The sequence below is a fragment of the Enoplosus armatus genome, chromosome 19, assembly GCF_043641665.1.
Source record: "Enoplosus armatus isolate fEnoArm2 chromosome 19, fEnoArm2.hap1, whole genome shotgun sequence".
NCBI classification, from domain to species: Eukaryota; Metazoa; Chordata; class Actinopteri; order Centrarchiformes; family Enoplosidae; genus Enoplosus; species Enoplosus armatus.
The window spans coordinates 20,482,441-20,506,114 of NC_092198.1; the positions used below are offsets into that span (position 1 = coordinate 20,482,441).

At 44.6% G+C, this 23,674-nt stretch overlaps 1 protein-coding gene across 1 annotated transcript; it reads right to left on the bottom strand.

The window, feature by feature from the left end:
• Positions 1–7,693: 7,693 nt before the first annotated feature.
• On the bottom strand, positions 7,694–16,268 carry LOC139302644 (uncharacterized protein C14orf132). The gene is made up of 2 exons (XM_070926347.1): positions 16,242–16,268; positions 7,694–7,924 (listed from the first exon to the last, which is right to left on the bottom strand). The coding sequence occupies exons 1-2, from the start codon at positions 16,266–16,268 to the stop codon at positions 7,694–7,696; spliced, it is 258 nt and encodes an 85-aa protein (XP_070782448.1).
• Positions 16,269–23,674: the final 7,406 nt, after the last annotated feature.

The window sequence follows — 23,674 nt, forward strand, 5'->3', positions numbered from 1 at the left end:
ACTTGAAAGTTACGAAATATATGGAATAATTTCAGTAGCTCGATATGAGGCCTCTTCTTAAATTCTACCTGTTGTAATCAGGTTGAGATATCTGCCATTATGCAGGCGACTGTTCTCACGGAGGACCCTTTGTTTTGCACATAATGAGGCACATAAACGCAACCAAAGTTTCATTTATGACCTGAATTTTGGCTGAGGCAAAGAGTGATTTCGTAAGTTGGGAAAGTTGATGCTTTCACTCCTCGTCCTGAAGAGGAAGACCAGAGATGCGTCACCGAATTTTTTTTGGCCTGTTTCTGACTCTGAGGCACTCAATGAATAGGGGCAGTTGACAGAGTTATGGGATAGAGCTTTTGGCGTCAGACACCTGGGGTGCATCCCAAGTCTCTTCGCGGCGTCCACGTTTCCCTCACTTGCATCCCTCCCGCCGGGGGTTGCGTGGAGAGACGGGGGGGAAACCAGAGCAAAGAGAGAGGAAGCAGCCAGGTGGATGCAGGATGTAGCACCACAAGCACAAACACACAGCCATAGGACCCCCTATGTGCCCCAGTGGCACCGCACAGTAGAATACCTGGCATTCTCCGTGAGAGGATGAAGCCTACTGCTGTGAGGAAGAGGAGACAAAGGTTACGCACTGTAACAGTCCAGCAAGGAGCAGAGGAGGGGAAGAAAATCAGCTGAAGTTCTGATGTTCACCTCCTTTAGGCCCATGTTCTCTATGAGGAAAACGTGTTTCAGTCACTGTTTGAATCATCAAGACAGAGAAAAGTGAAAAAATATGTACATTGTTGACGGCGGGCTGAGGCCCCGGACAGGCCCCGGCCCAATTCAACCACTGGATGTAACGTCAAGAGTTTCTAACACATGAGGTCCTGCACTGTGCAATAGTGTAAGAGGAGGTTTAGTTCTGTGTGAGGTTTCGTTTTGGTTTAATGAGATGTTGACACAATTTGATAATCAACCACGTATATTTTGTATTCTGTTTTGTTCATAACGGAAATGATGTATCGCGCGTGGTCGTGAGTGTTCGACTTCCGGTTCTGAGCGAGGAGCGAGGAAAATAGAAAATACCAAGTGGGTGACTTCGGGTACATCCCAAATGCTCACGAAAATGCAACCTTTGATGAGATCAAGGAAGAGTCTGTAATGTGTGGGGCCGATGACACTCAATAATCCTTCCTCTGCTACTGAACGTGATCCAGGGTTCTGCTGAAAGGCTGGGGCGCCGGCCGAAGCGTCGCTTTGTTTCTTACAGCTGTTTGTATTCAGGATTAGGATCCTCTCAGTTGAATAAATAAATGTCACCATCATTGTCTAATCAAAAGGGTGACGAGCTATATAATCCTTTGGGGAAAAATGCCTCCCACCTCCTATCTGCGCCTCTCTTGGCTTCATGCCTCCTCATGTGACCTCAGTGTCTTTGGTGTGTGGGGCCTGCGTTTCATCACGAATCCTATTTTTAGTGCGCATTAAGCTCAAGTTATGGGAAAAATAACTTGATACTCAGAGCAAAGTAAACAAGGAAGACTGGAAATGGTGACGAGGAAGACGCCAAGTTCGTGGAACAAGTATGGCTGCGTCCCAATTCCATACTACATACTAACGTTACTTGTATACAGCGCCTTATCTACTGCTTAGGATTAGTAGCACAAGTACTATTAGTACTCTTATTAGTCTTGCTTTTGAATTGAAAACATGAATACAAATTTTTAGAAAGAACAGAAAGCATCCGTGGTCATGGTAACAGTAACAGACCATAGCAGGGTTTGAGTTTGGCTGATTCAGCCACTCCAAATCTGAATGTGTCAGCAGTTCCAGTCCGAAATAAACCCTCTTGCAAAATATGCTTACAGAATGGCGCTTTATAATAATAACATTTACTGAAACCGAGATCCAGCAGACCATCAGACCAGGGAGCGTGACTTCACACAGGAATGCCTGTTGTTGGGGAAGAGTCGAAGTATTCCAGCCAGTCAGTGAGTGTGTAAACACCTCTCAGTGTTGATGTAACGCCAGTGTACCCATATTTGGACATTTGTCTCTTTTCTCAGTTTATTTTGGAGCGTTTCAATTGCCTGTATGAAAATAAACCACTACAGCAAACATACACAAATATAAAACCTGATGGCCAAATTTATCTGGTCCGCAGCTGTCAACTCCGCTAGCCGTGCGTGGACACTGCGTGGATCCACCCTTGCCGTTCTCATATAAATCTGTTGATTCATTTTATCCAAGACAGACATCGTGATTCTACGACTTTAAGAGTTTAGCCCCCAAAAATCAGGAGCTCCACAGTTTTTCCTACCTACTGCTGCTGGATGAAGATGAAGAAAAAAAAAGCGTACTAACGTTCAGGCTTGGATCGACTGGAGCGCTCTGCACAAGCCTAGTTTATTCATTAGGGATGCAGTTTAGCTCACAGTTCGGTTCGGTTCAGTTCACGACACAGGGCTCAAGAATACAGTCAGTCTTTTTTTTTTTCTGGAAGAAACAATGCTTATGAAATGTGTCTGGAAAAGCTCTGAGGGAAAAAAAACAAAGTAAGAGGAGCGTATGAAATATTTTTTTTTTGTCAAACTGGTGTTTCCAAGGTCAAGAAAGACTTCTAGTCCAAATCCTTATTTATTCACTCATAAGCACAAAATGTGCAATGGTATTCAAAAACACCTTACGACCACATCCTTGTCTTCATAGAACTAAAGTGAAGAACAGAAAATGCTGAGATAACGGCGGCATAGCAAGGGCGGCATAACAAGGGCGGCATGGCAGCGCAGTAGTTAGCACTGTTGCATGGAAGGTACAGCGGGGTAGAGCTTGTTGGGGTGTTCGATCCCCGGCTCCCCCTGTCCACATGTTGAAGTGTCCTCGAGCAAGACACCGGACCGTAAGTTGCTCCTAATGGAGGCTTGCGTGGCAAGACCTGGGGGTCTCCTCCTGCCAGTTGGACGTGCCGGGAGGACCTCCAACGGAAGGTGCCCAGGATGCATCCTGATCAGATGGCCGAACCACCTCGACTGGTTCCTTTCGATGATGCACAGAGCAGCAGGCTCACCTCGCACACAAGGAGGGAGGGGTGATAAGCACGACGATGCGCCAGCAGTTAGTAGTCATTTCCTGCCTGTGTTACACAACTAGTCCCGGAGGATACACGCCGCAATCCTGGACCAGTGAGATGAGCAAAGAGAGCAGAGTAACGCTGAACTCTGGGCTTTCCTTTTTTTCTGCAGCCTGAAGGTCAAATCTCCAGTATAAATAAGCCATGTTTCATACGTTGGCAATATAAGCGTAGGAATTCCAGAGAGAGAGAGAGAGCACACAAAAAACCCCAGAAAAAAACACAAGATCATTTTTGATTTTGTTGTGATTTTTGCGCTATATAAATAACATTGAAGTCCATTTCCATAATGAGCATGACATTCTGCTCATCATGTATTACGTGCTTGTGAAACAGTAGGAGCAGTCTTAACGGGGTCAAACTGGTCAGAATGTTACAAATAAAAAAAAACCCAACTACATATAGATGTACATAGAGTACATAGCAGGTGTATTCAATTCAAATTCAAAGAGGTTCAGTTAGAGAAAATGTCCTTGCCATACATACTGAAGCAGGCTAGAAGGCTCGTCTCGTCTCTCCCTTGTGTGTGTGTGTGTGTGTGTGTGTGTGTGTGTGTGTGTGCATGTGCATCTCACTCACCGACTCAAGTGGCAATGCTTATCGGAATGCCCAGATTTGATTGGCTGAGTAGCATCACGTGAGATGGTTTATTGAGATGACCTCTGTCTACCACTACCTCATTATTCATTCTCTAGTTATATTTCTCTATTTATATTTCACCAGTGCAATATATATATATACACACACATTGTTATTGTATATATTTTTTACCTTTATTTTTCATTTAAATTTTGTAAATGTATATATTTTTATTTTTAATATCTTATATTTGTACATACTGCTCATTTCTAAATTTATACTACTTTTCTACTATTGAATGGGAGCACCTGTAACTTGTGGTACTTGTGGGGGAGAATCTCTGATTCTGAGATATATATATATATATATATAAATAAATAAATAAATGAATAATGGGTAGAAAGGTGTTGCTTGAAGAGACAAACCGAGTCAAGCAGGCCCATGGCTGATGCAGAGACCCTAATTCATTCCAGACGCATTACAATAAAATAAAATTCCAGAAACATAAAACAGACAGATAGAAGCCACTGTGAGTCATCGTGACGGGGTCTTTCCTCTATCACCCGTGGCGTGACAGAAGATTTTGGAGGCAGATAAGCAGAAGCAGACCTACAGCAGCACGCATCTCTGGCTTATGGCTTCTCTGATAATCACCGGAGGAATGTTCCTCTCCACTCCCCAGACGGTGCCAGTAACCCAGTCTCATTAGACCGATCTGAGCTGGCCAGACCTTCCCTCTGTTTCAAGGAGGGTGAGCTGGCAGGTATGATGATGATGATGATGATGATGATGATGATGATGATGCACAGCCGGGACAATAGCCTCAGCTGAGGGGAAACTGCTCACACAACGAACAAATCCACATGCAATGATTCGTGTGAGCAAATATACAAAGAAACGTCCTTAGTATAATGATAATGATGTTATGGGATCGCTTGTCCATCAAAGAGCACAAATGTAATATAAATGTCAAGTAATCATCTTAAGAAGGGGAGTCAGTTTGGCCACCAATGCCCTGTAAAAGAAAAAACACAAAAGAGACACAAGTAGACAGATCACAGAACAGCTGACATATGAAAGGCGTACTACCACAACACCAAAACCAACACACAACAGTACGAACTTAACAACTAACTGACTAACAAGCAAACACAGAGTCCTACGCTGACGTGTTGCTCAGGTTCCATAAAAATAAAAACAATCAATTAGTAAAAGCGATGGACTTAAAAAACAAGACCAATACAAAAAAGAGAAACTGAACCTTAAAGATTATGTCAACAATGCATCCTGTCAAGAGTCTCAAAAAGGACTGAGATCTCCTTTTGGCCTCTGGTTCCCCCCCCCCGACTGTATTGTTCTGGCACATATTATGATGAATTGCCTTGTTGACGACGGATGCAGTGCGCCCCCCTCCAATCCCCTGCCCTCCTCGTCTCTATTAGCTCTCCAGCGTCACGCCGCTGCGAGCTCCGTTTACTCAGACACATCCTCCCAGACCATATATGGGGAGGACTTCCTGCTGTCAGCTCAGAGGGGATGTCTCCGCCTATGACCAAAGCTGCGCAGGCAAACACAACAGCCCACGCGTCACAGTTTGCATGACCACACATTCACGCAACTCTCCTATCCACGCACCCTAGACGAGAATCAGAGAACTTCCATGGCTTGTGTGTTTTTTTTTTAAATGTTGTCATTCTTTTAACTTTCACTGAACTGTAGAGAGGCGATCCTATGTCAGTCCTCGTGGCGAACGTATCAACAGTGGCAGCAAACATGGAAACCGAACTACTTGTGTAAAAGTCTTATGACGGGTTTCAACCAAATTCAAGCTGAATTCACATTCAAATGTATTAAACTGCCGGGGTAAACTTACAGCTTCTGAATATATAAATCTGCTGTCCGCTTTAACAGAAAAAGTGAATTTACCAATCACGGATGTAAAGTCTTAATGCGTCCTGCAAAGGACAAGACAAACTTACTCAGGGGCTTAATTGAAGACTTTAATAATTGAGTTTTTGATCCTTCAACTTCAGCCTCAGGAAACGCTGTGGACGTTTTGCGACCGCAGCTTTCGCTTTGAAGTGGCGAATCAAACCTTTTTTTTTTTTTTCCATCCGCCCTGTTGATTCTATCATTTTGGGTGTAGTGGAGGGCAAATGCACATAACAGCAGTTCACCCACCTGGCTTGAACCGAGAGCTAAGGCGGCGGCGAAATGCGGGAAATTTGAAAAGGCGCGCAATTATGCATCTTTCAAAGTTCACTCCCCCGCTTAAAAAAGAATTACCAGGCGCCCATGACCATTACTACATATACTGTGCGTACATATAGACCTTAAAGAGAAGGTAGGCGTAATGCACACAAGCGCAGGCACATTTTCAACTGTCCTAATCCGTGAAATGCCGACCTAGTTCTAGTTCTGCGATGTCCGAGTTACAGTCGCATGCTCTGTGTGTGTGTTTGTATCGTGGCTGTACATCTACCCCATATGGGCTGGGGTAACGGTGTTTGTGTTTCCACCACCGACCCAATCAACTACAAAAAAACCAATCATTTTCATAATCATAGTAATAAGGTAATAAGGTGCGCTCTGATACAGTTTTAAAGCAAACTACCTGCATATCTGTGCATTTTAATGCATGTAGACCTCCTCTAATTCTGCAATCGGCATAAGATAGTAGCCTTGTTGCTATGAGTCATCCATCTTCCCAGTTAAAAAACAATTAATCAGTGTCTCCTAACGGGCAGGCTAGCTATCTGTTGCTGTTTGGGGAGTGACTCTGCGTGTCCTGTAGGCCGGCCACGCTGTCTGGGCTGGGGGTTGTCAGACTCTGCAGGGAGAATATTCATCAAAATCTGTCTGACTGTCTGGAGGATCCTCTGTCCAGATGAATTATGAGGCTCCCAAAGTTTGATATGCACCACAGGAAATGGATAGCTATTTTCCACAGAGTGACTGATGGTGATTCAAACGCATTGAAACAAATTTGTGTGTGAGAACATCGTAGTTTAGCGAAGGCCATAAAATCCTATTTAAGTCCTCTATTAAGAAATAGTTCAACATTTTGTGAAATACACTTTGCCCACAAGGTTGTCATCAATGTCATGTGTGTGTGTGTGTGTGTGTGTGTTAAGTACAAAGCCTGGACCCGGGATGTGGTTCGCTTAGTTTAGCATCGAGACTGGAACCTGGGGGGTTAACAGCTCACCTGCCTCTGTCCTAAGTGAAGAGAAAAAAAAAAATCACCTCGTAACACCTCACTAAAACAGGCGAGGGATAAAACTAAAAGAAGGCAATATTATTTATTGACAGGCATTCATTTAGTTGAACAAACCACGCTGCTAGGATAGTATATAAGATAAGATCATACTAAATTAGCTACACAGAAAACGTAAACTGCCAATCTATAGGCGTGTTTTAAAGAGAAATGTGATGATTAAACCCACATTCGCAAGAAATACAGCGACAATATTCCCTTTTTTAGTATTGAAATATAATGGGGCATACATTACATTACAATGGCTGGGAAATCACATTATCACAGAGGATAACGTCAGCATGGAGGAGATGGCACAGTAATACCGGCCCATACTGTAAAAGAGGTTGATTTATGAGTGCCTGCTGGTATAGTTGCAAAGTGTCTTTGGCCATTCATGTATCTTAGCGAATTGCTGTGTGTGGGAAACTGTATTTGCAGACGGGGTTATCAGAATAATAACACTTTTTAAAGATTTCAAAGAGGGTTTTAAACCTTGTGAATGTCTGTCCTTGTATCTGTTGTTCCCGGTCAAAGTTTTTTTCTAATTAAATAACGAAACCACTCTTCCACACCTTCTAGGGCAGAAGTTCATTGTGACTCAAGCGCTTTGCAACCGATGACTGCTGGGTCATTTTGCTGATACGTCCTTCAGTAACGGAGAGCCCGTTTCTGTTCGTAGCTAGCCATAAACCTATATGCCATGTTCTCAGAAACGTCTGGGCCCAGAGCGCTCACTTCTTTCAGAATGTGAAGGCGTACACGACGCCCACGACTACTATGTTCCCAATGGTGGCAGTGATGGCGATCCAGAGCCAAATGGCATCCCTGGACATGGACTGGGGCTCGTCGGGCTGGCCGTGAGCTGCCATGGAGACGGCATGGACGCTGGCAGACGAGTTGAACAGAGAGTGGTCGGTGCTGTAGTCATCATTGGGGGACGAATCCATGAAGGCGCCTGTCATCACCGGAATCTGTGGGCACAGAAATCCAAGGACAGGGCAGTTAAAACCACTACTGTTCCTAATTAAAATTATACTGTCAATTATCAGACAAAAGCTGGTATTCAAATAGTGGCAAGGACCCACAAATAAAGGTCTAATAAAGGCTTTATGAACAGAAAGTGTTGAGATTCATTGACAGTAACTCACCAAAGTAGGACAGGCTGGAAATAATTGGAAATAATAAGTATTTCTGTTAAATACTTCAATGCAACTCAACAGGCGTTTCGCATTAAAAACCCAGCTCACGAGGCATAATCCCTCCCTTTCCTGGCTTTTATTGTGAAACATTGTGGAAGTGTTGAGTTCCATAGCTCAACAAATTGCAAACAATTGCATTCTAATGAATTTATCAAGGCAACAGGAACAACACGAAGGAAGTGTTGAGTTTGCAGTAACAGCAAACAGCATCAACAGCAATTTCAAGGAAATCAGGAGCAGGTCAGAAAACATGGAGGCTTCATGCTGAAATGAAATACTTACATAACAAACTAAAATTACCAGTAAATGTTGCCTGGTGCTATTGTCAGGTCAAAAATGTCCACCTGACCAACGTACGACTCAATTCCAAGATTTCTTGAAAACCAATGACTGGATGGATTTCTACAAAGTTTGACGTGGACTTTCATGGTCCCCAAAAGATATAATCAACTCCATTTGGAAAGGCCAGCATCACAGAGTAACCTGCATTCACGCCATTACACAGACTCTGCTCTCATCCCCTCATTGGAAACCATCAAGAACATGGCTTAGCTTAGCCTCGACCGCAAAGCAGGATTTGGGGTTAGCGAGGTAACTTCAGGTTTAACCCTGGGTTTTCAGGGTTGCCCAGTCGCAGCAGTCATTATTCATTATTGTCATTATTCACAGGAACACCTGCCATAGTTCAGTCAGTAAAACAAAAAATGAGCATACAAACTGTTGTTAATTTCTTCTTCATTCCCCAGATGTAGGCGATGATCCGATGATGGAAGGAAACTCCGCTGATACTGACTTTTCACATAATATTTGCATATTATTTGCATCAAAGATCAGGATCAACAGGCATGCGCATCTTGACCTGTACAGCACCCGTAGCCGAATCAGTACTGCTGCCTCGAACACTGTTCAAACTCATCTTTTATACATTTAGGCATACAGGGCTCCTACTATAACACATAAATCTATAAACTTATCTTTCCCTAGGGTCCCTCAGTACCCCAAAACCGATGATATACAAGTTATTTGGACAGCAGTCTAGGGGTCAGGAAAAGAGACCTCTATCGCATAACTCCCACATTCCAAGGGAGACATCCAAACAATAATGAATCTTATCAGTATGGGGCCCCAACATCTGCTAGTTATTCACCTGGAACATTGCATACGTGACAACTTTGTATTGCATATCATTTTATGAAAAGACTACTTTTATGATTAGTATCAAATAATACACATCAAAACAATCTAAAAGACTGAAAGACCAAAGTGACTTCAACCAGGTGCATATGCTTGCCATCGGCAATTACATCTCCATCGCGCATCAGTGTAAGGAGATTTGCACATTCAAAATACAACTCTGAATGAATGATACTCTTGCTCTGTGTCTGGGGCGTGTTGTTCAACAACTTTATGAGGTGATAATACGACAGATGTTGCCTTTACAACTCGTTTTTGGTGCCCCCCAAGTGGCCAAACAAACAATTAACAATTAATGCAGCTTAAAAATATTTTTTCAACCCACCTCAACTCTGTCCAGGTACCCCCCCCCCTTTGCCCATTTTAGAATTATTGGCTCCAGTATTACCAAAGATAGCTGGTAGCTGTAAACCCAAATACACAATGTCCCTTCAGAAACCCGTTGGTAACATCACCAATTGTATGCATCAAATTGCTTATCACTGTCTGTCTCCTGGTGGTCTGATATGTATGATATATATGGGACTTAGAGAGCTGAACATCTTGATGTTGCTATGGGCAACAAATAAGCCTCCTGTTGGATGGCGTGGGGGGGGGGGTTTAAGTGCTTTCTGTGGTTTAAATGCCCCTCTGTCTATCGCCTGCAGAGCCAACACATGAGGACATGATGCACTGCATTTCGAGTCAGAGAGCCTGCAGCGGTTGTTTGTGCACCGAGATCTGGCTGGGGCACTCCTCACTCGATGTTTTTGTTGCTCTGAAAACACAATGTGCCATGCGGTTGGTACGTGTTTGGACAGTAACACGTATTCTTCTGGGCTTTATTTTACGAATGAGGCACGTTAACTTTGTTCGTCAGAAATGGGATCACAGAAAGGCAGCCCGCGTCCGACTTATCGAACATGCGAAGGTGACTATTTAGTCGTCACCCAGGGGGAAGTCATTAGCATAAGGAAATTCCCAAACAATAATCAACCCTTAGCGACCAGACAAGACCTCAGTGGCTTTTCAACACACCAAAACATAAAGTTTAGAGGTTGTAGAGAGTCAGTTCCCGAGGCTTTAGACATCATAGCATGAACCAACAGTGTCCAATCATTTCCTGTCATCTCTCTACTGTTGCTACCTAATAGAGACGCACTACAGCCAATCAAGTGTCCAGTCAGTAGTAGCAAGTGCGCCGTTCTTTGCTATGGAGTGCTGGGGTGGGAGGGGTGAAGCCAAAGTCGACCTTTGGTTCGTTACGTGGACTTTGTTGCTACGTCACCTGAGCGTGCACATGCATTGGCTCACTGAAATAAATGGGTGATAGCAGCCTCCTGAACCTACTAGTAGGTTTATTAGTCTCTTATTAGCCCAGTATGCTTGGGACAGATGTGTGACGATGGCGCCTGTTCAATAGCCTGATGACATGTCATATGGGCGGCACGTGTTGTAATTTCAATAGACTTCCGTTGAAGCCCGCACTGATCTGCACCTCGATGTCCGTGCGCCCACAAACTACATTTTAAAAAGTCAACAATGCAGGAATCTGCGTGAACGTTTGTTTTCAAGCCTACAATTTGCAGTGCACTGCAAACACTGTTTCTTTGTCATGACTCGAGGGACTTCTCCACATTTCTCTCTGCAAATCCTGTTATTGAAAGTTAATAGGAGCACTATATTAGAAACATTTGTAACCTCATCTGTAATTTAAGGCTTCCTCCATAAAACAAAACAAACAAAAATACCTGCATCACCTCAAGTCTCTTAGCGCCGCCTCTGTTTTCCTTCCTGACACTCACTAATACACACCATAGCAGATGTTGAATCATCTTCTGCTGCCGAGAGCCGATTTTTGAAAATGGTGGCGCAATTATTAGATTTCTACCCTGACAAGCTAGAGTGAAGTTCTAATATGAGCACCTGGCACTGAGGGAGCAGAGGCCATTTGTCATGTGCATATTGAGAAGGAGGGAGGAAGATATTCGGTAATATAGATATTCTGCAATCTCTCATGCCACTTAAGATTCTATTATAAGTGCTGTGCTAAATACAGACACATCAGTGGCATCTGGATTCTCTCTGTCCGTCCGTGTTTCACATGTATTTATGTGACACTGGAGCTGTGAGAATGAAGGACAGAGCCGAGGTTAATGCCAAGCACCACCTAATGACTACCGCAGTGGCCCTCCAAATCACAGAGCCGCCCATCAGTCGTCCACGAGAGAAAAGACCGAAATATTTACGAAACAGTCTGCCGTCTTAAAAAACTATGACTGTTTGCCTGCCTCTGAAGTGAGACAGCATGGCTAAAAAAGAAAACGTTTTACTAACGACATAGAGATGGCGCTTGTAGGCACCTGGTCCAAACTGAAATATACTGACAGCTATCGGACAGATTGATATCACTGGGAAAGAGTGTATGTATAATGTCCGTGTGTTCAGATTTGAGATAGTCATTTGAGAAGAATCATCATCATTCATCATTCAGACATATTAACCATCAGCTGAGGGTTTTGGGAAGCAGACACTGACAGTGGCTGATCCACCTCATTCACCTTTCATTTGCCCTTCCATTAGAGTGGCCCGATGACGGATTGAAGATGATATAGAGCCGTGGAGCCCAAATATAATGGAATAGACAACATCATGAAGCAACAGCTTTCCACCTCCCTGCTGACTGATGTGACCCTGCGGCGGTGGCTGACGGCAGCCAGTGAGATTCTCAACCTTGTTGTGAACTCTCGGCTGTACCTTGTTGTTAAATGCGGAAACAGGGAGGTTCAGAATTTGAACTCCGTATCGACCTTGACGCGGACCTTTTGGGATTAAGTGTGACATTGTGAAATGTGTCCAGAATCAATCAAAAGAATGATTCGTTGACTTGATGTGATATTCAGAAGGATCTCTGGCCTGTTGATGAAGGCTTTCCAAGATGCAGCTGTCTGTTATTTAGCATTTACAGTATATAATATAAAAGTCCAACTGCATTCACAATTAGGTTTTTATATTCAAAGATGCCATAGTGATTATTATTGTACTGTTAACATTTTGTTCTGTTATTATTTGTTATTGACATATTAAAGTTTTACAGTAGTTCGGCGCGATGCAGCGGACTAGCTTGTAGGCTATCTAGCAGTGCATTTTTTCCTTGAAGGTGGAGGTTGTTCACAGGGCTAGCCCTAGACCTTTGGGGGCCCTAAGCGGGATTCATTGTAACATGTTGTTACCGAAACCCTCATGAGCTTTGTCTGCTCATTTCGTTGACAGGAACTGGAACAGAGTCCAAATGTGTTGAACATGAAGGCCACGTCGGGGGTCCAATCTGGATCTACCGAAACCCTCATGAGCTTGACTGCTCATTTCATCGACAGGAACTGGAACAGAGTCCAAATGTGTTGAAAGTGAAGGCCACGTCAGGGGTCCCATCCAGGGGAATACATCAAGCAGATCTTCCTGACCATGCTTGAGGAATGGAACATCGACACACAGCGTGTACCTAAGCATTCCGTACTCCCGGATATGCCAGGTGGAACTCTACACTACACATGCTCCTGAGGATGCTGGACCATCCCCAAGTGACCATGGGCATTTCACTTGTCCAACTGTGGAGGAGTGGGATGTGGCGGCCAACCTGGCGGGGACCCTGACACCCACTGGGCTTGCATGTGCGAGGAGGTGACCCTTGCCACCAGAGACACTAACCCGAGCCAAAGCCTGGCTGAGGGATGAGGCCGAGAAGACTCCACCAGACATGACACCAGCAGAAACCTCCAGTGATGAGGGAGAACCCAAAAGGACAGTCTTCTAGACACTCTGTGTGACACCACCCGAGGGGATCCTTGAAGAGCTCGAGGGGAGCCTGCCATAGACAGAAAGAGAGGCAACCCACTGGAGTGGTTGGCCAGGCCAGGAGATACCTCTCCTGTCCACCCTCCTCTGTGCCAAGTGAGAGGGTGTTCAGCACTATGGGCGGCATTTTAATGAGGATGGCGGATTAGTCAGTAATGAAAGTAATTGTTCGTTTCCGCCTTTTAATGAATCTGTCAAAAAGGTAAAACATGAAGTTTTTTTTTCTGAGAAAGAGCACAGATACTGTCCTGTATTGAGAGCGTCATACCTTTTGTTTTTTTTTATCAACATGAATGCATCCATCCATCAGCCATGTGTCCTGCTGAAGTGCCCTCCGGCAAAGCGCCTGACCCCTGCTGCTCACTCGCTGTAAGATGCTTCGTATGAAGGCCACTTAGATGCCTGAAATGTAACAGACAAAAGCTAAAAGATGCCTCTGTGCTCCGGTACATCTCTAATGGCACAGGCACAGTCTAAGTTTGGAGGCTCTTTGTGCTGTCCGTTCACTGAACAATAATAAGTTTGAGGTCGGCCTGCTCGGGCTCTGCAAGTCCCACCAGACCGACCAGACTAGTATGTTCAAAAGAAAGATTACCAAATTAACTTCTCTAGATGATCTGTCCCTGTGACTCCCTGTCAGGTTTAACATTGATTTAAAAGACTACTACTTACTTTCAAGAGTACGGTCTGGACCTGCGCCTTATGTAAAGTGTCATGAGATAACTTTTGTTGTAATTAGGTGCCACATGAATAAAACTGAATTGAATTCATGTCATAGAATTGCATTATTGGCTTGTTAACCTGCCTGCTTAAGTCTTTCGAAGACTGTAGGGGCCCTCATGGTTTATCTTTTATTAAAGCTGAAAATTCAGAAATGAGTTAGTTTTACTGGGGTATACACATAGAGCAAGAAAAAAAGAAGTGGTTTTGCTAGGTTTGGGCTGGTGTCTTGGGTGATCAGGCTTTTGTGAGCAGAGCATCCGGACTTTGGAACTCTTTGCATGTTGAACTAATACGCACTCTCTGTAACATCTTTTCAATCCCTGCAGAAGACACTTTTATATGAAAGCTTTTGAAAGATAGAAGATATAAATAGCTGTACGGAAACGGCGATACAATATAACTAAATAGAACTAATATAAATAAATCAATCAAAGGAAAAGCAATAAGCAAAGAATATAGGACAGCGACAGGACAATCTTCTTTCAATGTCAGCTAAGCGCGCTAAGATAATGAACTCCATTTATCGTAGTTATATTTCCCATCATTATTGAGCCCTTTGAATGAGAAACATTTAATCTACATATTAATGGGCATGATCTATTTCCATATAACATGCTGTTTTCACACATTGCACACCCAGTAGCTGACTTCGTTTAAACGATTATATCCCAGCCACATACCTAATGAGGACTTCCTGGGAAAGAAAGATGAGTGTGTGATGTTCCATTGAATTAAGCGCAAACATGAGTTGGGTCTCCCTAATACACCCTGGGTAGCCTGAGTGAACTGAACCCTGAACATTTCTATAAAAAACTCAAAAAAACGTCACTCAGATTTAACAGCGATTCCCCCTGGAGTACGCATTTTAATATTAAAATGCTATTCCGTTCCTGCTCTCCTGATCTGGAGTCACCACAGCCTCCACAGGAGAATACGGGGGGGGGCTCTTCACAGACTGGTAATCCTGATGCTGCGCTCATTTTTGCTGGAGACGATCGGACTAACCCCAAGACGGGTATGCCTGACTTCCATCGACACATTGACAGTGCCCCAAGGGGAAACTCGCTCAAAAGAAAATTCCATGGCTCTTCAACATGAGGTATAAGCGGAAACTTATCCCAGTCTCTTGCAGTAGCGTCTTGAATAAAGCCATCAATATTTATGTTTTTACAAAGCTTCACACATACAAATCTTGGAGTCGATTCAGGGTCCAGGTAAAGACCATTCCTCTCTATGACTTTCTGTGCCTGGGGGCAGATAATTGATGGCAGATAACTGCAAGACCTCATGTGCGCCTTTTCGTATTCTTTTCTTAAATCATATCTCTATTTTTTTGTGAGGTTGCTGTGCCAAGTCGGACTTACCAAACTCTCTTAACACAACAAACGTGTGTTCATTGCTTGTTTCGCCTGATGTGCGCCACTGGCTCCTGAGGAGGTGCGCCTTTGTGAGATTTCCGAGCATAATTACTGGCCCTAAAATGGCAGCATTCACTCTGTTTGTGGACAGGTTTCATTCACAAAAAAATGTCACCAAAGGAGTAAAAGGAAGGATTTTCCACCACAGGACTTGTGAGACCTGACCTGAAAGTTTAGCAGTGTCAGTAGTGGGCCTGAAATAATTTTATAAAGCAAAGTGGTCCATGACTAATAGGGGGCTTTCACGTCAGGTTTCTAAGGGGGCAGTGCATGGAACTCTGAAATGCTTCACAGATAAAGAATCTGCTAAAAAAAGAACGGAAGATTCTAATCAGCAAAAGCCCTGTCAAACAAAGGCTGTCTTGTAGTGGTCTCAGAGGACGAGTAGCTAAACCGCTTCTCAGAAGGGGAAACAAGGCCAAACGCTTGGGGTCGACTACACCCTGACCAAGGAGTGTAGTCGATTCCATTCTTCATTCTTCAGAGACCTGCTGTACCCTCTGGTTTGCATCTTTGTGGAGAGGGATTCATACTGCAGCAGGATAATGACCCCAAAACACACCTCAAAGCTTTGCAAGAACTACTTGGAGACCAAAGAAGACCAAGGAGTCCCGACTGTCATGGACTTTCCTCCACAGTCGCCTGACCTCTACCCCATTGAACAATTTATGGGGGGGCACTCGAAGACTCAGAGGGCCAAGCAGTCTGTGACCTCACAAGAAGCCCTTTGGAACATTCTCAAATCGTGCTGGGATAACATGGGTCATCGGGTCTTGCACAAAAACCTGTGGAGTCCATGCCAGATGGAGTGCATACGGTCATTAAAGCAAAGATTTTACGAAGATTTTCTGAAATTCCTGAACATTTCAACTCACTTTAATGAGGCAGACATAAAGTGTGTGTGTGTGAGGGGGGGTTACCTGCGCTGCCATGAAGGAGAGATCCATGGTGACGGGGGGGAGGGTCGTTGCCGGCGTCTGGTTCTCTGAAAACGGCTCCGAGAGTTGCCCTGCTCCCGCCGAGAAGGACGGGATCCCCCGCTGGAGGTGACGCGACGCACCGTCCTCAACACCGAAAGACCGTTTGCGCAGGAGTGTGGAGGGAGTCGAGTGTTTTACTGAGAGCTGGTAGGGAGGGAGGGAGGGGGGGAGGGATGGGGTGGGGGTGTAACAGCTTAATAGTAGCCTACAGAGAGAGAGAGAGAGAGAGGGAGAGAGATGAGATTATTATATTCAGAGATCACATCTTATATCACAAGTTTGTATAATTGCCATTGCTTTCTTTATCTTTGCCCACTGTTTCCATTTAGTATGCCATGCAAATAAGGTGAATTGAAACGAACAGTGAATATGACCAGTCTGGGGGGTGTAACCTACATTTTTTTTTTTTTACTTGTACATCCTATTTCCACATATCATATCATAACTTTTGTTATTAATGTTACTGTTTACTTTTGTTACTTCTATTGTGTTTTTGCACAAATCCCTGTGACGCTGGGAAAAATGCAATATATACTATGACGGCTGAGATACCCCCCCCCCCTCCCCATTTTTGTTCAAATAAAAAATACTGCAACACTTTCCATGAACACCACAGCTACAGTGCCTTGTCGGTCATTCATTGTCAATTATAATGCTTTCATAATGCTTTATGCCGACACCCCTTAAACACGCATAACCTTAATGAATTATAAGTCACGTCCCTCATGTTTCATGACTGTTGCTAAAGCGCATCGGAGAGCATTGTGTGTGTGTTTATGTAGCGTAGCCACGAAGCATTATAGCAAATCAGACTTCCACGTGTCTCTCGCAGAATTGAGCTTTGCCTTTGTAATTGTATCAATTTAAGAATTCAATAAAACCCAATAAAGGATGGTCACACGTGCACTATTTAATCATTTGACCAGCATCAGTTATGGCTCTCGAATTGGATTTTTTTTTTTTTCTAATGACCCATATCGGCCATGCACACTGGAATATGCCAGTGCTTGGGATCATGCGGGCTGGTATTGTATTGAGTGCTTGTGCATATGGGGTAATCCATTATGCCCGTCTGAGCACTGTTAAATGCGTGGCAGTCTGCGTGATCAATGATTGTTTGAATGAATTGCTCCATTTTTAATGTACGACGGCCCGTTTCCCACCGCTGCGTCCTTCACTGTAGTCCACACTTTGGACGGGGGGCGGGGGGGCTCATGTCAGCGCACAAGCACGGGCGGCGCACACTTCGGTGTGCGATTGGATTGGATGAAAAAGTCACGTCAACATCTCGCCCTCTTCGTCGGCCTTGTCTTGTCTTATTGCCATGCTCCGTGCCGTATGTTATATCCAGGCAATTTGAGAGAGGGGCAAGACTGGCCTTTCATTCCGGAAATCCTTTGTTTGTTCACATCTTGGTTTGCATGAACCCTGTGTTGCACGTTGCTGCAGTCCCTCAAGTGTCTCCAGATGTGCTGCTGCTGTGTGGGCGCTACTCATTCACTTATTAGCAGCTCGAGATAGCGGGAAGATGCCGGTTAGGTGACGATTCAACTTGTTGGGTGGATCTGTCTTTCTTAAGAATGTGGTCACACAGTACCAATGCCATTCACACCTGGCTGAGATCTGACCACAATGTGGACTAGCTCATTGACCCCCCCCCCCTTATCTAGATAACATATCTATCTGTGTAATGTTGTCTGAGAGTCTGGAGAAAGGGCAAAGTCGCTGAAAGAGAATGTAGAAAGCGAAGACAAAAGTGGTGCCAGTGGCGATAAAGGCACTTTCTGCTGTGACCTCGAGAGATTCTACAAACAACAACAAAAGACACAACAGTCTAATGTTCCCCAGCTGGCTACATTAGGCTTATTTGCCTGAGCTCTCAACCTTCTGCCATCAAAAGGCTGTTGTCACTCAGGAATATAAGTGTTTTGTCTCCAAGAAATGTAATATTCCCAGATAACCATGCTGGTCCGAACTTTATTCGTTTTCCGACTTGGATCCTATAATTCCTTTCGTACTTTGTGCTCTCACCGTGTAGCTGACAGGCCCGTCTTCATTGATTAGTTCATTAATTAGGTGAGCGATCACAGGCCAGCAGACGCCAGGAAGGGTCAGTAGGGATGAAGCAACTATGTTGACTTTTTTGGAAAGCCAAAAGGGCCAAGAAAGATAAAGGAGAAAAAGGATGACGTAGTTTAAAACAGAGGTTACCGCCTGTACTCTGTGTACAAACTACAGCTCAAAGCCCCTTGGAATTACATTGACATTGAATGATTCCTTAGTACATAATTTACATCCAGGACCAATGTTCAGAACTTAAAGAATTAGCATGCTATCTATGTCGCATGTTATGCTGCACACCGCATTGTGTCCCATCTCAGGCCTGTCTACACTACGCTGGACAAGTATCTCAAACCTATTTCAGATAAGTTAAGTTATCCTTGTTATGGAGGTCTAAACTATTGGACTCAAACTCAGACTCAAACAGCCAACAATGATTTATTGAAAATCTGCGACAGCGGCAGACGTAGAGGGGAAAGGGCGATGGAGATGGAGCGGATGAGGCGGAGGAGAATGGAGACGAGGATTCAGCTGAGTCTTGGGTCCGAAGGGAGCGGCAGGTGGATGGAGGTCAACGGCAGGGAGAAGTCCTTAAAGCAGGTTTGTCAGCGGAGTAGGGAGACAGAGCGGGCACGGCGTGGGAGAACCTGGAGCAGAGGAAAAACAGGTGAGTAGAGCTTCGAGGAAACATTTACAATCTAAGGGAGCCTGAGTATCTGTACCACAGACGTGAACTGACGAACTGGCGAAGGCTGGAGTGTGAAACCGGGGTATATAAGCAGAGGGACTGATGAATAATTGGAGACAGGTGGTTCAGGAAATTCGGGAATCAGCCAGCAGCCGGTGGAAGGTGCTCTGCCTAATGAGTGGCGGCTCTGCCCATGCATCTACCTGCAACACAAGACTCAAGGGAGAAGGGAGGTGGAGAACAGAGAGAGAGCTAGGGGCAGAGCCCTGGATCAAGACAATCCTTCCTTTATTGACGCCCACAGGGAAATTCATTGTCTGCATTCAACCCCATCCTAAGCGTGAGCCAGTGGGCAGCCACTGTGCCACAGTCCGAGGGCCAACTCCAGTTCTGGCCTCGGTCAAGGGCACTGGCATAATGGATATTTAACTTAAAAACCGGAGCAAACACACGGAGAGAACATGCAAGGCCCTGCCACAAGCTGGGATTCGATCCCAGGACCTTCTTGAGGTCCGTCAAAACTTTGGTTAATGACTAAATACATTCAAAACAAACAGTTTTCCCATCAGACTCAGCAGTCCTTTGTGTTTGGAGATTAGAAATTATAACCATGCTGACGCACTAGACTAAGATGGTGGGCATGACAAACATTTCCTGCACGCTGATGTTAACACTTAACTCACTGCTGTGGCCAAGTACTAGCATGGCTGTAGACTTGGTTTTGACTTCAACCATGTCAAGTTAACACATTTGTCTCTATTAGAAAGCCGCAAAATGGCGACGATGAACAATTTTAGGCCGCCTCACCCGCATGGAACAATAAATTACTGTAACCCGAGTGTATCCTAGTGGCAATGAAGCCAAACTGGCAGAAAAAGCCAAATTGGCAGAAAAATCTCTCCCATTAGTAGACGTGGCATCGCGTTGTCATTACGGTTGGTGTTCTCTGTTCTTTGGGGTTACAGTTTTCTGTCAGGGTCATTAAATTGGAGCGCATGCCAGGTTGGTGAGTCAACAAGCAAACTGTCAGAAGGGGGTTTCGAGTGCTTTTGATGCGATTGTCTGAAATCCCCGGCCCGGTGTGTGACAAACATGGCCCGGCGAAAGTTAAACGCAGACCCTACGAGTTATCCGCAGGCACTTTGTAGGCAAGGCTTCGTCTCCATCAGCGGACACGCCACTCCACAGATTCATTTAACAGGACCTCATCATCCCTCAGGATGACGCCAGCTACATCTAAATGCCACCCCCTTGTCCCCTAGAAGCCCTGCCCCCGACAGTGTCCATTATCTCCTGTGGATTTGGAACCTTACATCATTGTCGAGATAAACAGCCTAATTGTACCATTTGCATGGAGCAGAATAAACGGAGGTGCAGAGAGGCAATCTGTGCATTTGCATCCAAATTGGATCAGGCCCACGCAGACTCAACGATTGTCTAATGTCCCCGTTCTTCTCCCCTTTCCCTCCTCGTTGTCATCAAAGTCCCCCAGCTGTTTATTGTCGTGTAAGAGTTTGCTATTAAAAGCAAGAGCGAGTGCCATAAATCATACGCAGATTATTTAGTTGCCGGCAGCACCAGGAAGGGGAGACATTTCCCTTTAGGTGTTCCTGTCACAGATTATGATATCACGGTGGCACTCCTCTGCTTCTTATACACTGTGCACTATACGCTATATCAAGATCAAATCAGTTTCACCTTCACCATACATACATACAAACAACCTGAAGGCAGGATTCGTCGGGAAGTTTGCGCCACTAAAAGATCCTAAACCAAAAAAAAAACAAAACACACCACAATACGAACCGTCTGTGTTTGATTGTAGCGTAGCATTTTTTGTTATTATTTTTTTAAGGTTCCCGGGTGTGCATACAGGGACCGAATTGATTGGTCGTCTGGGGTGCTACGTGCAGTCACTGGGGGGGCAGTGTTGATGGTCAGGGTGAATAGCTCCAATGTTTAGACCTGGCTGCTTTTCAACCGTCATTTCCCATTGTTGATATATTCATCAGTGGTTGCGGCAGCTTTGGAGTTGTTTGAAGACACTGGAAGATGCGTTTATTTATTTATTTATTTTTTATGCTTTTTAACTTCCCTAATCTTTCTCAGCCTCGAGTCCATGGGTTCCTACTAAGGCCGTAAATATATAAAATCATTAAAATAAAGAGGAAGAAGAAAAAAATATCTGCTTTTTGGTGCTCTAGGGATTATTTCTGGCAGCGAGATGGTGTATGTGGGTTTGAGTGAAAAATAAACTACAGTGAGTTCATAGAAAAGGAACATGTCACCCAGTGCAACATTCTGTGGATGGCAGTGTCAGTCGTGTTGTTGGTCTGCCACTTTGGTCCAGACTGAAAAAACTCAAAAACTGTACAGACATTCATGGTAGCCTTCAGCTATCAAGCCCCTCTCTTCGCAGGTTCCTGTGGATCGTGGTACGCCTGGCTGCTGCCGCCATGGGGCCTGCTTGACTTGACTTGACTTGATTTGTAAAGTGTCGTGAGATGACTTTTGTTGTTGTGTGGTCCATCTGATCCTGTCATGTTCTGATCCGAGCTAATTCTTGTGTACACGGTGCCATTACCCAGATTAAATGCCACTGCTTGTCTGTATATACAATTACTGCACAGCGTGGGTGTGACAGCGTGCAGTGGAGTTGTGGGCAGCTGCTGCTTATAATAAGCGTCAGAATCACAATCAGACCAGTATTACAGAACTGGAGGTCCACCTCAGTGCTAGCAACATTTTGGAAGCTGTCATACAGAAAACTTCCTGAGGGAACCGTCATTTAACACAACCTGAGATATAATAACACAGGAAAATTAGCTCCAATAAAGTTGCGACTCCGACTCTGGGGACGAAGACGCGGCGGGTTCAGGTGGGAACAGGAGAGGCGTGAAGTTGGAGAGGAGCGAGAGGGTGGTCGGGCATCAGTCAGTGCCCGCCTCCACAGGCCTGAGCCTGAGGGGTTACGCCGGGATCAGCCCGGGGTGTTGGGAGCCAACACCGGTAAGAAAACCACCGGTGTCTCCTGTGAGCAAATGAGACTTTAATTTTAAATTTCGGCCCTTATGCTAATGCTACGACTCCTCCTCAAACAGTATGGTCTTGTGTGATTAATGACGTAAAATAGTTGATATCCCTCCACTTTCTAGCTGCTTATCTGTTGCAAGGTGAAGTGCAGGGAAGCATGGTGAGACTCATGGTGGACAAAAAAAACATCATACAGGCAAGGAGTTATGCTGAAAAAGATTCGGTAGACTTTTATTCTCAGTCTCCAAAAAAACAACAAAAGAAAAACAAACAAAAATGACACAAAAGCGAGTTAGAAAAAAAAAACACTTCTTACTCATTTTCTGCTCAACCAATTCTGGTGCTGCTCTTCCTCAACCAGTCCCCCTCTCTCTCATTGCACTCACTTTTATACTATTAGGCCCGCCTTGCCCGTTCAAACTGGCCTATCAGGTCAGCACTGTCATTTATCACCTATACTTTGACCAATTAAAGTGGAGAACCCGCCCACTTCATACACCACATAAAAAGGACTATAGTTGAGGCGTGCTTCCTCTTAAGCACCAGCACAAGATGGCCTCCACAAAGGACCCAAACAGGTTATGGCTTTGCCAGCATGCCTTAATATATTCCTAAGAAAATCTTAATGATATGAGATTTTAATACCGAGTTAAATTGTTTGTATTTCTAAATGAATGTTGAAACCATAAATTAAAGAAAAGAAAGAAAATGGTATGAGAATTCTTTCCACCTTTAACCAAAGAGGGGGTTTAGCAAATAGTTGGTGAGGGAGTTGGTGCTTCCTCACATTTCACACCTCCTCCCCCTCTGGCTTACACAGGTCCGGCAAACGGGAAAGATAGTCAGCGATGAGGTTTTTCTTACCAGGACAATGCTGTATGGTGAACTGGTATGGCTGGAGGGCTAGGCACCAACGCAGGATCCTTGCATTCTGATGCTGCTTTGAGTGCATCCACATCAAAGGCCTGTGGTCAGTCTGCAACACAAACTGTCTTCCCAAAAGATAATACTTCAATGAATCAATAGCCCACTTTATAGCCAGTCCTTCTTTTTCCACAGTAGAGTACTTTTTCTCCCGGTCAAACAGTTTCTTACTCAGGAATAGGACAGGCTTCTCCTCGCCAGGCTCTCCCTGGGCCAGCACGGCTCCTAGTCCAACACCAGAGGCATCAACCTGCACCAGGAATGGTTTTGTGAAGTCAGGGCTCTGCAATACAGGGGCTTGACAGATCTGCCTCTTTAACATCTGGAAAGCATGTTCACATTCATCATTCCAAATCACTTTAGTGGCTGATTTTTTTGTTAGTTCGGTGAGTGGTGCTGCCACCGTAGAAAAATGGGGAACAAATCTCCTGTACCACCCCACCAGCCCTAGAAAAGATCTCACTTGCTTCTTGGTCAGGGGTCTGGGAATCATCTGTATGGCCTTTATCTTTTCTATTTGTGGCCTTATTTGCCCTCGGCCAACCAGGTATCCAAGGTATTTCACCTCCTCTTGAGCCCAAGAACACTTGTTTGCATTCAGGGTCAGTCCAGCATCCTGTATCTTGCCCAGGACAACTTTGAGATGCTGCATGTGTTCTTCCCAGGA

Coding starts and splice junctions, on each gene's coding strand:
- LOC139302644 (XM_070926347.1), bottom strand. CDS start 16,268: ATGGATCTCTCCTTCATGGCAGCGCAG. Junction 7,925..16,241: donor TCTCCTTCATGGCAGCGCAG/GTAACCCCCCCT, acceptor CTGTGCCCACAG/ATTCCGGTGATGACAGGCGC.